The sequence below is a fragment of the Cricetulus griseus genome, chromosome 3, assembly GCF_003668045.3.
Source record: "Cricetulus griseus strain 17A/GY chromosome 3, alternate assembly CriGri-PICRH-1.0, whole genome shotgun sequence".
NCBI lineage: Eukaryota > Metazoa > Chordata > Mammalia > Rodentia > Cricetidae > Cricetulus > Cricetulus griseus.
In genome coordinates, this window is record NC_048596.1 from 108,903,786 (window position 1) to 108,919,943 (window position 16,158).

Sequence of the window (16,158 nt, forward strand, 5' to 3'; positions counted from 1 at the left end):
TTATCCAAACATCAAGGATATGAACAATAACTCAGCTGTTTACCACTGACTCTATTGACTGAATTCCTTTAAATACTTCGGCTACCTCACTGTGTAGAAATCAAAACACTGACACAATCATCAATTCAGAACTAAATGTTTTTATGAGAAAGTAGGTATTTAATTCTGTGTTCATTAAAGGGCTCATAATAAAGACTACATTCAGTGCAATTTCTACTCATTTCGTTCTACTATGTTTGATTTTTTCTGTTTTTTCTTTTTCTTTTCTTTTCTTTTTCTTTCTTTTTTTTTTTTTTTTTTTGCTTGCTTGCTTGTTTTGAGATGGGATCTCTCTATGTAGACCAGGCCGGCCTCAAACTCACAGAGATCCACCTACTTCTGCCTCCCTAGTGCTAGGATTAAAGGCATGTGCCACAATGCCCATCATTTATTTGTGTTTTAAAGTCTTTGTTGCTCATGTGCAACAAGCTAAATGCTAAAACTTGGGACAAATTATTGAGAACTAGCAAACAAAGCAAAATTTAAAACAGAAACAAAATCATGACTAAATATAATACATTTATATAGAGTATTAGAAAACAATTATTACAGACTGAGATCACTGCAAGCCATTTTCCCTAGTTAACATTCTATCTGCTGTATGAGTTCACCATTTCAGATTTACTTGTTCAAGTTACTGTACATGATACACTCAAATGGAATTTTATAGTTCCCTTCCTTTGAAATGTTGAATATACTAACCTATAAAAATTTGAAAACAACTTTTCAGCTTCTTTAAAATAAAGAAGGTCTAGAGAGATGGGGCTCAGTGTATTAAGGCACTTGCCATCAAGCCTGACAACCTAAGTCTGATCCCTGGGATCTACATGATGTTGAAAAGAGAACTGACTCTCAAAAGTTATCATCTGCACAGAGGTAGGTACACACACGTACACGTGTACACACACACACACACACACACACACACACACACACACACACACACACACACAACAAAGTTAGCAGAAGATTATCTTCTATGCTTATCTGTTTAGTTCTATGTGTAAACAGAATGTTGTGGAAATGTACCCTCCCTACACCAGCTGGCCTGTTCTACCTTTTCCCCTGGTCTTGGCCATTCATGGAAGCAAGACTAAGAAACCAGAAACACTTAAAATAAATAAATAAATAAATAAATAAATAAATAAATAAAGGAGGAGTTCAAATTACATAATGGTCTTGCTAATAATGTTAACATTTAAAAACTATCCTTATTCTTTATTTTACATGTATGAGTGTTACATATACATGTAACTGCATGTATCTGGCTGCATGTAAGTATGTATGTGCATGCCTAGTGCCAATAAAGGCCAGAAAAGGCCAGGAGGTATCCTGGTACTGGAGTTACAAGCATTTGTGAGATGGCATATGGGTGGAGGCAAACACTTGCTCGGTAGAGGAGCAAGTGTTTTTAACTACTGACCCATCTCTCCAGCCCAAACTCTAAAAAGCAACTGACAGCTGGAAGTAGTGATGAAAGCCGTTAGCCCCAGCTAAAGAGACAGGAGTTATCTGTGAGCTTGAGGCAGCCAGGACAAAGTAGAGACCCCCCCCCACTCACCCCGAAAAAAAACACAACTGAGATTAAATAGAAAATAAACATAAAAATGTATCAAATTCAAAATTCTAAACCCATGATCTGTTAGGACATTAAAAATCACCTCTCTACTCTATTTTAATTTTAGGTTTAAGATTTTAATGTGGCTAGGCGGTGGTGGCACATGCACTCAGGAGGCAAAGGCAGGCAGATCTCTGTGAGTTCTAGGACAGCCTGGTCTACAAAATAAGTTCCAGGATGGCCAGAGCTATTACACAGAGAAACCCTGTCTTGATAAATAAATAAACAACTAAATAAGATGTGTTTATGTCTGTGACTGGGTATGTGCATGTGAGTATCAGATCTCCACATGAGTTGTGGTCTACCAATATGAGTGCTGGGAATTGAATTAGGTCCTCTACAAGAGCAGCATGCACACTTAACCACTGAGCCATTTCTCCAGCAGCAAGAACCTCCTTTCTTAACCTTTAATTTGCAGCTAATAGAAATTAATCTCAAATCTCAAGATTTTGCTAAATTAAACTAACCTTAATGCTTACACAAAACTAGTCTAAAGTCTAGTGCTTATTAATTCTCTATAACATGTAGTGAAGAGAAAATGCCCACTTACTTGACAAAGTACTTATTATATTAATTTATTTATATCTACATATAAAAAGAAGTACTCTAGGGCAGGATGTGGTAGTTCTACTGAGAGGCTGAGGCAGAAGGATTGCCATGAGTTTGAGACCAGCATGGGCTACAGTATGAGAAAAATAAGGGTCAGAGTAGAGACCTGAGTTGGATGCTTAGACTCTACATTAAGGTAGATGGAGAGAACTGACTCCACCAAGTTGTTCTCTGATCTCCACATGAATATTGTGGCACACATGCCGCTGTCCCCCAAACAACAACCACCACCACAAAGTGCTAATTAATGATAGATAACCCTTGCCGCCTTCATAGGGCTTAGATTCTAGCATATAAAATAGTGTGTTAGTGCTGGTGATACAGTTCAATGCCAGATCATTTGCCTAGTGTGGGCATGCCCTGGATTCAATATTCAATATTCAGTACTACACCAAAAAAAGAAAGGGAAGGAGGGAGCGGTGGGCACTGGAGGGGAAGGAAGAAAAGAAGCATAGAAACTATATTTTTCATTCAAATCTTACATGGTGTAAAAATTTAATAATTCAAATGTTACATGAAAGCAAATATAAATTTTAACATTTATAATTTTCTACTTAGCTTCATTCTTCCTGAAAATATCCTTTTCTTTCCAGCAATTTTTGATGACTATATATATATCACATATACATACACACTGAAACCATCCAAAGGAGATGATCTGAAAAGTAGGTCCCTAACTAAAACTGTGAGACACATACATATATATACATATATACATAAGCACTTTGCTTTAAAGGCACTAGACCACAATCACCTTAGAATTAAAAACTGACTCAAGGTCACCAAAGGATAAGAATCACCATGAGATACCTGGTCACAACATACTTTGCTGGTTGATAATACAGAGTTTTACTAGAACTTTGTAATGTACATACACAAAAGTAAGGATTTTACCAACCAGGAAATTTTTGCTACACCAAAAGCAATAATTACTGTACATTTGAAATTCACATTGAAGGGGCGATCTCATTAAAAGGTGGTTATTCCTCTTATATTTAACTTCATCTTCCCTAAACCTTGTTTCATAATTAACTATGAATTCTGACACTTCATATATAATAAACTGTCTTCAGGATATAAAAATTAGTTTACTGCCATTTTAATATTTCCCAAGTTCCCATGTATCAAGTACAACCAAAACTCTGCTACTTAATGGAGAAGGAAGATACCTATACAACATTTAAAACAGAAGGAAAGCTTACCTCCCCATGTACTTGCTACCTGAGGAGCAGTAGACATAGCATGGACAGATGAATGAAAGGTTGGCTGCTGCAAATCAAGCAGGTCATTTGGCAGCTTAGATGTGCTAGGAAAATATTGTGGAAAGCAGTTTTATTTCTGGATGAATTCTGCTATATTAGTTAGTCTCATGTACTCCACCCCCCAAAAAATTCAAAGTGAAAAGCTTCAATGTAGGCCTCAAAAGAAGAGTTCTAAAAAGGTAACAGTTGCATGCTCCCCATTTAACATAATTATAAAGAAGTTCAGAACAATATTTGAACACAATGTCTTAAGTTTCTATCAAATTTGAGAAACAATACCTTTTCTGGAAAGATTAAATGACTTTCCCAAGAAAACACCCATTCCCGTGTAGAATATTCCAATTAAAAATACTAATTTAGCCATATTCCATTTCCTAAACACAGATTAACCTTATCACTTTAGTTAATATACCAATTATATTGCTTATTACACCTTTTGTATTAATTTGTGATTACAAAATTATAAAGCAAACTCACAGCATCTATAAAACATGTATCTGAAGAAGCTTTTAGACTAAATACTCAGATACCCTCAATCCCCGCTGTACCTGTTAGAAGAACTAGGGGTAGAAAATATGTCGATGGCTGGTGCAGTCATTATTCCCCCTGCTGAGGTGGACACAGGAGAGGCTGCAGTTGTTAAAGAGGTATGTGGTTTCTTTGCAAGTTCTTTTAGACGCTGTTCCTGTTGAAAAAGGAACTTAGCACAAGGAATCTAAAACTAGATCCTTTTGGTATACACTCTGAAAAAAGACATTTTCTAATTCTGCTTTAAGAGCTGAAGAGTTCTCCCTAACTTTCCACCAAGCATTCTATGTGATGAAAATGAACAGTTTCAGCCTGTAGGATTGCTACACAATTAAAAACTTAAGTCTGGCTAGAGGTTTGTTTATAGAATGACCCCCTCTACTTGTTCTTCCAAAAAGAAAGCCCACACCTACTTACCTTTAATGCTTTTAAACGAGCCTGTTCTTCCTCTAATGCTGCCTGCTTTTCCCTTTCATCCACTTTGGTCAGAGATAGGCCAGTGCTTGCCAAAGAAGAGACTGCATTGGAAAGTGTTGTAGCCCTAAGGTAAGGATAAAAGTAAGTACTTCATATCTAAGATAAAATGAAGTGGCCCTGCTTTTAACAAACTAAAATAACAAGTTTATAAACTTTAAACTAGTACTTCAGATGGAATCTTCTAACCAATGACCTAAAAAATTCTAACAATTTTAACACTGTTGACGGAATTGCAAATTCACAGCTTCTTGAGTTAAGTGTCTGACTCAAGAAAAAATTTATAACACAGGGGCACATTGCCTCTCTTAAGACAAGGAAGCAATAGGAAAGAGACTTCACAGTCCTAGGAGAGTCCTAATAGAAAAACAACAAAACTGATTCAGTTTCTAAGAGACAGCTCCTATACCAAAACACCTGGCTTTTGATAGTTCTACCACAAGAAAACAAAAGCTTGAGCACCAATAGTAAGCCATGCATGTCTAGGTTTGTTCTTCCACAACACCACCCCCAAAATCCAGTGGATGTCAGCTTCCTGGAAAAGGAATACTGAGTTCAATTCAGTCATGAGTCTGTGTGGTACCTCCGTTCTATGTGCTTGCTACTTTTCTGACCAACCAGAAATCTCTTTTCAAACCTACACATACACATACACAATTCATTACCTCTCACTAGACTTCTCCTTCCCCCTTTGTAAAGATTTAGCCATGCTATATACCATGAACCAACATTAAATTCTAAGATAAAGAACTACACCTGGCCTCAATTAATCTTCCTTTTCCCATAATATACACACTAATTGCTATTTTAAAACACATAAAGTAGCAAAAAAATGGATCTAATTTTTGTAAAATCAGTATTGTAAATGAGCCAACAAGAAGATAATGGATGAGTCACATAATAATGACAAAAATAAGCCAATTACATAATGATAAATATCTGAAGGAAATTGATATACCTTAACCACATGAATAACTTGTTTTCAATTCTTTCCTATAAGCAACTGGTCTGTAACATCTTGAAGATTACAGTACTTCTAAAAACCGACTATAAAATGAAAATCTTGCAAAAAATATTATTTAAAAAATCATTAGTGGATTTTTCCCTTTGGAATTGGGGAATTGAGGGGGCACAGAAGAGGAGTGCTTCAATGTAGCCCAGGCTGATCTTAATTCATTATATAGACCAAGCTAAACTCAAACTTGCCTTCCTCCAGGCTCACCTTTCTAAGTTCTGGGATAATAAGTAGAAGCCACTGTACCTGACATTGATTAAATTTTATTACTAAAGAGAGGAGAAATCACCAAAATATAAACTAAAAATCAAAAAGAACCAAAGAAAGTCTCACTATATATTTTATACAGTCTTCTAAATAGAGGTAAAATCTTCATAAGAAGACATGACAGTTATTCAAGCAATTCCTACACCCGACTAAAAAATTCTATTAGTGTATTATTATGAGATAATCTATTATTTGTAATTTGCTTGGTAAACTGTTCACAGTTAGCTCAAAAAACTTAACTTGGTTAAAATGGAACATAACAATAATCAATCCCATCAAAAGGTATAAAAAATGAAATATGATGTCAAACTTCCTAGGCCTGAATCCTGGTATTACTACTGTATCTACCATGGGAAAATTCTAAGGGTTGAGCAAATTAATACAAAATTATCTTTTGATTTTGAAGCATGATACATATACACCCAAGAATATTTATGGTAAATTTTATTAAAACCACAATTCTGAACAAAGCATCATTGTTATCATCATAAAATCCATCAACACTTACTGATATCAAGAACTAAAATGTATTAGCCTCCATGGAGTCCATTAAAAATGATCTTATAGATAATTAGTCAAGACAGAGAAACCATACAATTTGGACCTTGAGCTGGTTTCATCTACTCCTTCCAAAAAAAATAACTATAATTTTTGCCCTTGAAAAAAACAATGTACCTGCTTGCAGCTGTGGAATCTTTGATTTTCTTCCCTTCTAAAGATGCTAAATGTTGTTCTAAAGCATCAAGAAGACTGCTGGGGGCCTGAAATTACATAAATATTAGGAATTTCATAACTATAACATTTTACAAAGCAAATCAAATGTCTTCTAACATGAGCACAACAAAAATAGATACATAACTCATATACTAATTACTAGTGGACATTTTTTAGCTAACAAAAAAGATTATGATTATTATTACTGGAACATAAACTAACTGAACTTACTAATAAGCACCACCAAAAGCTTTAGTTTGATCTAAACTCCCAATAGTGGTCCTCTGAGTTCCACACATGAGCGGTAGTATATGTTTGCCTGCAGTCACAAATACTACACACTTAAGTTACATGAATACACACACACACACACACACACACACACACACACACACACACACACGGGGTCAGAGAAAAGGCTAGGCAATTAAAAGTGCTTGCTTCTCATTCTAAAGGACCTGAAGTTTGTTTCCCAGCACCCATGCAGGGTGGCTTACAAACAACTTTAACCTCAGCTACAGGGTGGGTATTCAATGCCCTTTTCTGGCCTCCCTGGGCACCCAGACCCACATGGCATATACTCACATAGACACATGAATAAAACAAAACAAAACAAAATCTTAAAAATAAAAAATAGAAATACCAAATGACCTAAATATAATACTACTGGTCATTTACCTTAAAGATTCTAAATCAACATATCAGAACATCCAAGTTTATTTCTTAACTGCTCACAATAACTATGGTATGGCACCAGTCTAGATGTCCATCAATACATGAATGGATAAAAATGTAGTAGATATGCATAGTGAATTTTTACTCAGTTGTAGTGAAATGATATCATAATACTGTCAGAAAAACAGATGGAATATAAATCATCAAGTTAAAGAAGCTAGACTCAGAAAAGACAAATGCTATGTTTTCTGCCACATGCGGAATCTAGATTTAAATGTGTATGTTTAAGAAATGTATATGCATATCTTCAAAACTAAATCACTTCCTTCCTGAAGGAAGAAGGGAAGCCTATAAGATTCATGAATGTGAGAACATCTACAAGGCTCCTCCCTATGGCTATACAACTAGTGAATATTTATCATGAAAGAACAATCTCTAAGTGAAACTGCCTGCAAGCTGGATAGGAAACTTCAGGGGTACAACTTTTATGGGTCACTCATTACCCATGCTGGGATGGGCTTTTCCATAGTGCAGCTGTTAAGAGTACTGCAGTGAATAGGCCTACCACAGTAAGAGATAAGTTTATCATTTATTGTATGTGTCATAATGTTAAAGAACTCCCCAGCAATAGAGTAAAATGTTTAAAAAACAAAACTGTAAGAAAAAACTGTACTACTCTTGACAGAAATGACTACTCATTGTGGCATTGCAGTGCACATGGCAGTGGATCCATGCTTTAACAATCTACTTACCTGTGAAAGATCTGGAATATCACCTCTGTCAATGCCAACTTGCTGCAAGAAAAAAATGCTATATTTAACACAAATGAAATTATAATAATATGAACATCACCTCTTTTATGTGCCATATAGTAGTACTGGGAGAAATGAGAATGACTATGAACAAGTTCCCTGGGACATAAAAAAGAAATAAATCTAAAGACATCAACTTGCCTTAAACTAATTTTCTGTCTTTTTTCTTAAAAATTTCTTCCCCTGACAGTCACCATAGAAAATACTTTTAAAACCTATTATTTGGGAGCCAGTGAGATGGCTAATCATGGAAAGGCACTTGTTGCGAAGCTTGACAACCTGAGATTGATCCCTGGAATTACATGGTAGGAAGAGAAATGACTCTCACAAGCTGTTCTCTGACTTCAATACAAATGTCATGGCACTGAAGTGCCTACATACACAAATATAACATAATTTTTAAGAAGTCTGTTTACTGTGGTAATCAGATTTTTCACAAATGTCAAACGATATTTAACCAGGATATAACTACATCCACAAAACCTTACTGTATTTTTTAAGGTGTTCAGATTAGATAGCTACCAGAATAAACACATACAAAAAAACATAAAAACAAAACCAAAAAAACCCCCTTACTTCCTATGTAGTGGAGGACCTAAATTAGAAACCTGTATTTCTTCCTTGACTATGCTTTATTTTCTAATCATCCTCTTTCTCTCAGCTTTTAAGAGTCTCAGAATGAAATCTAATTCATTAAAATTTAGATATTAATAGCTCATCATTTAGACAACTGTTCTCTTGGAACACATTCCAAGAGATTATAGTGTTGCCTTATTTTAAGAGTGAAGTCTCTTAATGACACTGCAAAGACAGTCTCATAACAACACTGTACAGCAGAATCGTTCATATTTCTTAGATCATATGAATAGATAATGCACTCTATCTGTGTCAAAATTGCAACCTCAAGATAAGAAAGGGCTTTAAATACATGACAGTAACTGTAATTACCAACTAGAATGTAAGAGACCAGAAAGGAAAGCCAACAAATTAAACCTTACTTGAAAAACTTTACTGCAACCATAGCAACATAAACCTTGTCTCCTCATAGTTGTAATATGCAACTGGTGCTAAGGGACTAAGGAGCAAAACTAGGATTTCTCCCTTGAAGGACCTGCCTGAACAAAAGTAAATTTCTACAGGCATCATAAAACAAGGTCACTTCATTTGCTAAAGAATAAAATATTATGCTGGGTGGCAGTGGCACACACCTTTAATTCCAGACTAAGAAGGCAGAGGCAGGTGGATTTCTGTGAGTTTGAGTCCGGCCTGGTCTACAGAGCGAGTACAGTCAGGGCTCACAAAAAAAAAAAAAAAAAAAAAAACCAACCAACCAAACAAAAAACAAAAACAAAACAACAACAACAACAAAAAACCTGTCTTGAAAATAAATAAAATATCACAAGGGTAACAGTGCCTAGAGCCACTAACCTGGTAATTCCATAGTAGTGACTTTAATGAAAGTGATCAAAATACCCTAAAGAAGGAGCATTTATTGGGTAAAAAGGGGAGGGAGAAATCTTGATGAGTTGCCTATACTAATATAAAAGATTTCTGTAAACATTAGAACTGCCTCTGTGACAACTTCATAATAATTATTTTAAGAGCTTTATAACTAGATCATCATATAACCTTTTTATACTCAGTAAGAAAGTATGCAGAATTCACTTATGTAGGAGAACAAAAACACTGAATTGTGTGGCTCAGCTGAACTTAGGTTGATACGGAACATTCTCCACCATCAACACAGTAAGCCTTCAAAAATAAATGGTTAATTCTAAACACAGATATCACTGTCACCAGTTTACAAAATCTATCTTATTTTGTACAGACGTATAAAATGTAAAAGTAGATTACTTTTCAATACCCCATATAAATTAAATACATAGCATGTAGTTTATTCAATAGTCAAATTAATACCATTCAACAGAATTCAATAGTGCATATTAATAATATGAGATATAACCTTATTATATTGAAATACTTCTTTCATTTAGGTAATGATTTCTTCAAAATCTAAACATATAAACAAAAGTATAAGGTCTTTCAAGACAGCTTACCTCTGCAACTTTCAGAAACTCTGAGATTCTTGTCATTCTAGTCAGAAACTTCTTATAGATGTCAAGACCTTCTTTGCACTGGTTCTTTTTCATATCAAAATATTTTTCTGCCCAAAGAAGCAAGAAAATACTTAGTTACATTTAAAAAAAAAATTTAAAGTTTCCTAAAATAGGAAAAGGATTAGGCTGTATCTCTACAAAGATCATAATTCTCTCAAAGAACTTATCCTACAACAATCAGTGCTAGATTAGTTTGAATATTTAATTCAGAATTAAGTACTAATACATTAAAATTTTTAAAAATTACTGGAACATACATTGCTATTTTGTTCACAATACTGCTTTGGGATATTTATGTTTAAGCACACATATTACTCCATTTAAAACACTAAAATCTATTTCGAAATATTTTACTAATAATATATCAGTACTAACATTCTAAGATGGCAGCTTTATCTAATGTCACCTCAAAAGCTCCCTTAAATTTAATCTGTACACAGTAATACAGAGTCTGACATTTACCAATCATGAAGTCAATGACTATGACTTCCACAGTATTATTTGTTCAGGTATAAAAAATAAGTATAATTTACCTGTACTCATGGATTAAAGTACCCCTCCATGTATTTGTATTGCCCTAGTCTACGGAAATCACATTTAAATAAACTGTCTAAGGGGAGGGAGCATACTAGAATAAAAATACTTGGTATCTAATACTTATTACGTTGGCACATTTTATCATTCCATTTCTACTCCATCAAAACCTCAATTAAAAAAAAAAAAGAAAAGAAAAGAGAAAGAAAAAAGAGGGGGTGGAAAAGTAGCTCAGAGGTTAAGAGCGCTTGCTGCTCTTCCCAAAGACCAGAATTCTGTCCCTGGCACCCATGTCAAGCGGCTCACAACTATGTACAACTCCAGCTCCAGTAGATCCATTGCCTCCACAAGCACCTGAACATATGGGTGTCATATACACATAAAAATACACACAAAAGTACCCATTAATAAAAATTAAAAATAAATTAAATCTTTAAAAGCTGTATTTCTATGCAAAATTAGCTATTTCAAATACATCCTGATTTGTAAGAATACATCACAAATTCCTAAAATCCCCCTCAAAGAAAAAGGTACCCCCCCAAAAAATGTTGACTAGCTTAAAAATAATTATTGATTTCAAAATTAAGTTTTAGAACTAGGCATACATCTCTGTGACAAAGCATAATTTAACATCCAAGAAACCCTGGTTTATTTAATACCCAGCACACACAGGCAAGCACCTCAAATTTAGGGAAAAAATATTATATACTCACAGACTAGTTTTACAAGGTTCACTGTAGAATAAATATTGAGGAAATATACTTTTTCTGGGACAAGGAAGTAAGACTTTTCTACTTAAGTATATATAACATAAAATACACTATATGCCTCAATCTAACTTTACAGATTTTAAACATTTCTAAACAATATATGAAACAGTCCAAAAATTATTATATCAAAAAACAAAGTTTAACTGGTTGAGTATTCTAGTTATAAAAATGAGAATTTATCCACTTGTGTAGATATACATGTATATGCATATGTACAGGAATAAAACCTTCTCTCCAAATAAATGTGTATTATGTGTCACAGTGGACTTCACAGCAGCCTAAGCAACTACTGTCAGTATTACTAATTTATACGACTCAAAAATAAGAAAAAAGTTATGTATGATATTGCAGTATTTACCCAATAAATTAATGATTCCTTCATTGTATGCTGCAAATAGTCTAATGGCATCTTTGAACAGGAGCATGAAGGCAGCATTTATTACCCCATTTGTAAGTTCATTACTATTAACCTAGGGGAAAACGGAAAATAAGATTAGCTTAACTCATATTTTAAATGATACTAACAAAATGATTCCTCACTAGAAGAAGGACAATAAATTAAAACATGCCAGCAAAGGAAAAGAGGGCTTATTTTCCCTAGGATATACATTACAGGTAAGTTTCCCAATACATGAGTTTTCTGATTTCTCACAATCAGAATTACAGGCAAAGGTTGTAAAATTCTAAGTTAAAAAAAGCAACTTCTGAACATTCATTCTAGTTTAGAATTGTGATCAAAAGTGAAAATGTCACTTATCTTCTAACTCTTGAAATTACTCACCTACATCTCAAGTCTCTTAATTATAACTTTACTACAAAAGCTACAGGTTTATAAAGTATGCACTAAAAACCTATGAATAAGATCAAGTAAATTTTTCTATACAATAAAGTATAATACAGACACTAAAACAAATAATTTTATAGAGAGACAAAACTATGTATTAAGTGAAAAATACATGGTTGGACCTTTGGGGATCTAGATAAACCAAAATAATGTTCCCTAAACACCAGTTTTCTGTGTCTTCCAGAGCCATAGTCTTCAAGCAAGTGCGTATCTTCCTTTTTATGAAAGGGAAGATTTTCGGCCCTGGGAATGATGTTCTCTTCTATAACTAATCCAACACTACTACTGTAACACAAAAACAGCTACAGCAGTATGCAAGCCAATCAAGAATCTGCCTATGGGCCACTAGTGCTACTTTGAACACCGAAATTCTAATTTCATAAAATTTTCAAATGTCACAACAAAAACTTTCCAATTATATAAAAATAGAAAAATGACAAAATGATTAAGTCACTAGGTATTAAAGTGCGATACTTTTTAGTCTATGAAACACATAAGTAGTTTGTTGAACACTTAGTCAACACTCACTACCCAAATAATATCATTTAAAAATTCCAGGGAATATAATGCCACTATGCAAAACATAGCAATTTATCATAAATGAGATTTGAACCTCCTTTTATCTAAATAGCTGGCATGTTTTGAGTCCTACCAAACAAAAGTTAAGAACTGAAAAGGCTATGTACAAATAAATCGTTCTTTTTTAATATCTAAAATTCCTGTGAAGAATTTTAATAAAGCAGTTTATCCTATCACTTGCTGTAGTCTGCATAAACTAAAATTGTAGCACCAGAGAAAAACCCAACCATTTGCCAAACAGTACTACAACATGGGAAAAAAAAATTATGAAAACTTTGGGATAAAGCAAACCTTAACTGATTATCTAGTTTTTTAGAAATTTTAAATTTTGGAAGCATATCAACTTACATTAAAATCAAGAAGTGCATCCATTTGATTTTGGATAATTGGTACGGTCTTTAAGAGTTTTTCTGTGTTCATTGTTCTCATAACTCCATCAGCCCTATTAAAAAAACCAAAAACAATTTACCATTAAATCTCCTATTTGGTTCAATATTTAAATAAAAAGACTGTGATGAAATATCCTATAGTTTTAAGTCATTATTGAACTCTAAATCTCAATTAAGGATTATATAGAAAGAATGTAAAGCCAACAGCTGGAGACTAGTGCTACCGAAAAGGGGGGAGGGATGTATGTGTACAGAGAGATGGCTCAGTAGTTAAATGCATGGATTAGCCTTGGTTCTATTCTTAGCACCCACGTGGCAGCTCACAATCATATGTAATACCAGATCTAGGAGATCCAAACCACTCTTCTGGTCTCTGTGGGCATAAAAAAAATGGTGTACACACATACATGCAGGCAAAATACCCATTCATATAAAACATTATTTTAAAAGAAAGTGAAGATTTACATTATACAGCCAGGTAGATTGTGTAGTTATCACAAGAAAAAATGGCACAAATCTCAGTCATTCCTGTATGTAAAGGCATATTTATACTTCTTTAAAAGCAAAAGAAACTATTGCCAGAAATCACTAAACAGTTAAGTGCTACAGAGTCAGGAGTTGATTCCATTTAATTTCTTCACAGCCAGGTCTGTAATCTCATTTCATAAACAGACCAAGGCAGGGGTATCACAAGTTCCAGGGCAGTCTGTTGCAAAATAAAAACTTTGAAGTTCTGAGAATGGGGCAGCAAGTGAAGTAAGTTTAAAGCACATTTCTAAAAGTTTAAGGACTGGAGTTGCATCCCCAGAAACTAAGGTGTAGGGCCAGGACCAACTCCTAAAAGCAATCTTCTGACCTACACACACACACACACCATGTCACAAGTATGTTAAGGGCATTCACACAAAAATAAGAATAAATAAAATTATGGGAAAAGAGTTCTGACAATTTAACTCAGCAGTAGAATGCTTGCCTGTCCAGTGCCAGCTCCTAAATACAATACTGGGGAGGGGTGGAGCACTGTTGAGTCAAACATCAAAGGCTTTTAAAAAGAAAGTTATAAAGAAATCAGTTTCTCATACAACAAGGACATGTTCAATGATGTTCATAGCAGCACTATTTGTAATAGCAAGAAACTGGAAGCAGCCTAGATGCCCCTCAACCGAAGAATGGATAGAGAAAATGTGGTACATTTACACAATGGAGCACTACGCAGCGGAAAAAAACAATGGAATCTTGAAATTTGCAGGAAAATGGATGGATCTAGAAGAAACCATTCTGAGCAAGGTAACCCAATCGAAAAAAGACAAACATGATCTGTACTCACTCATATGTGGATTTTAGACATAGAGTAAGGATTACCAGCCTACAATCCACACTGCCAAAGAAGCTAATAAACAAGGAGGTCCCTAAGAGAAACATACATGGTCCCTTGGAGAAGGGGAGAGGTTCAAGATCTGCTGAGCAAATTGGGAGCACGGGAAGAGGGATGAGGGAGCTAGGAGAATGAGAAAGGGAGAAGAAGAGGGATGCCAAGGACATGAGGGAGCAGAAAGTATGAGTCAGGGGAAGAATACATGATAACAAGAATGGAGATATCATAATAGAGGGAGACATTTTTGGTTTACAGAGAAATCAGGCACTAGAGAAATTTCTGGAGATCTACAAAGATGACACCAGCTAACGATCTCAGCAACGGAGGAGAGGCTACCTTAAATACCCTCCCCTGATTATGAGATTGATGACTGACTTATATGCCTTCATCCAGCAGCTGGTGGAAGTAGAAGCAGACACCCATAACTAATCACTGAACTGAACTGGAACCCAGATGCAGAGAAGGACCAGTGAAGAGCACAGAGGTCCAGACCAGGCTGGTGAAACACACAGAAACAGCTGACCTGAACATCCAGGAACTCTTGCTCCCCAGTCTGATAGCTGGAATACCAGCATGGGACTGATCCAGACCCCAGGAACATGGGTTTCTGTGAGGAAACCTCAGAAATCTATGGGACCTCCTGTAGAAGCCCAGTATTTATCCCTAGCATAGGTGTGGACTTTGGGAGCCCATTCCATATAGAGGAATACTCCCTGAGCCAAGACACACGGGGGTAGGCCTAGGCCCTATCCCAAAGGATATGAAAGACTCTGATGACACCCTATGGAAGGCCTCACCATCCAGGGGGAGCAGAAAAGATATGTGACAGTAAGGTTTTAGTTGGGGGGTGTGTAGGGGAGGATGGGTGGGAGAAGGGAACTGGGATTGTCATGTAAAACAATGCTGTTTCTAATTCAAATAAAAAAGTTGGGGAAAAAATCAGTTTCACAAAATATATTGTTTTTATCAAGTTACTCTATGTCATACTAAGAACAATAACAAGTAACAAAGAGCAAGAATTTAATGAAACAAATACTGGACTGCCTCGGCCAACTATTGATCAGCTTTAGCCTGGCTAGCTTCATTAATATACCCATCAAATGTATAACATTGTTTTCTCTCAGGTATCACACTGGTTGAAAGCAGTTGCTGGAAGCTGAGAGAGAACACAATTCTTTGTTGTAGCTTGCCATTATTTTCACAGTCATCACACTCTCTTTCCAGATACTGTTAATGCCTCATTTAATCTCTTCTTGCTGAAGTCATTTTTTTACTTTCTGAACATTTCTCTACCAAAGATTATCTTAAATGTTGTCTCAGTCTTCTTGGTTCAATTTAACATCTAAATGAACAACTTCTTTATGTCGGTCTCTTTTATAGCAACCTATATTACTCAGAGATACATTATCCCAAGCCTTAGCTCCCAAATGAAAAAGACTAAACTTACACTTCATTCTATGAAAATAAATTTAATCTTACAACTATTTTGATCAAATATTACTATTGCAAACATTCTCTTGCAAATATTTGATTTTAT

General features: G+C 35.0%; 1 protein-coding gene across 11 annotated transcripts in view; it reads right to left on the reverse strand.

Annotated features, from left to right (window-relative positions):
* Picalm (phosphatidylinositol binding clathrin assembly protein) overlaps positions 1 to 16,158 on the reverse strand; it is an 89,333-nt gene that overhangs the window by 27,347 nt on the left and 45,828 nt on the right. For all 11 annotated transcript variants that reach the window (XM_027407615.2, XM_027407610.2, XM_027407616.2 and 8 more), the window contains exons 5-12: positions 13,206 to 13,299; positions 11,793 to 11,904; positions 10,071 to 10,177; positions 7,954 to 7,995; positions 6,488 to 6,573; positions 4,474 to 4,597; positions 4,077 to 4,213; positions 3,469 to 3,572 (exon numbers count right to left, since the gene is read on the reverse strand). In XM_027407615.2, coding sequence (XP_027263416.1) covers positions 3,469 to 3,572; positions 4,077 to 4,213; positions 4,474 to 4,597; positions 6,488 to 6,573; positions 7,954 to 7,995; positions 10,071 to 10,177; positions 11,793 to 11,904; positions 13,206 to 13,299 — 806 coding nt within the window. The remainder of the gene's footprint in view (positions 1 to 3,468; positions 3,573 to 4,076; positions 4,214 to 4,473; positions 4,598 to 6,487; positions 6,574 to 7,953; positions 7,996 to 10,070; positions 10,178 to 11,792; positions 11,905 to 13,205; positions 13,300 to 16,158) is intronic.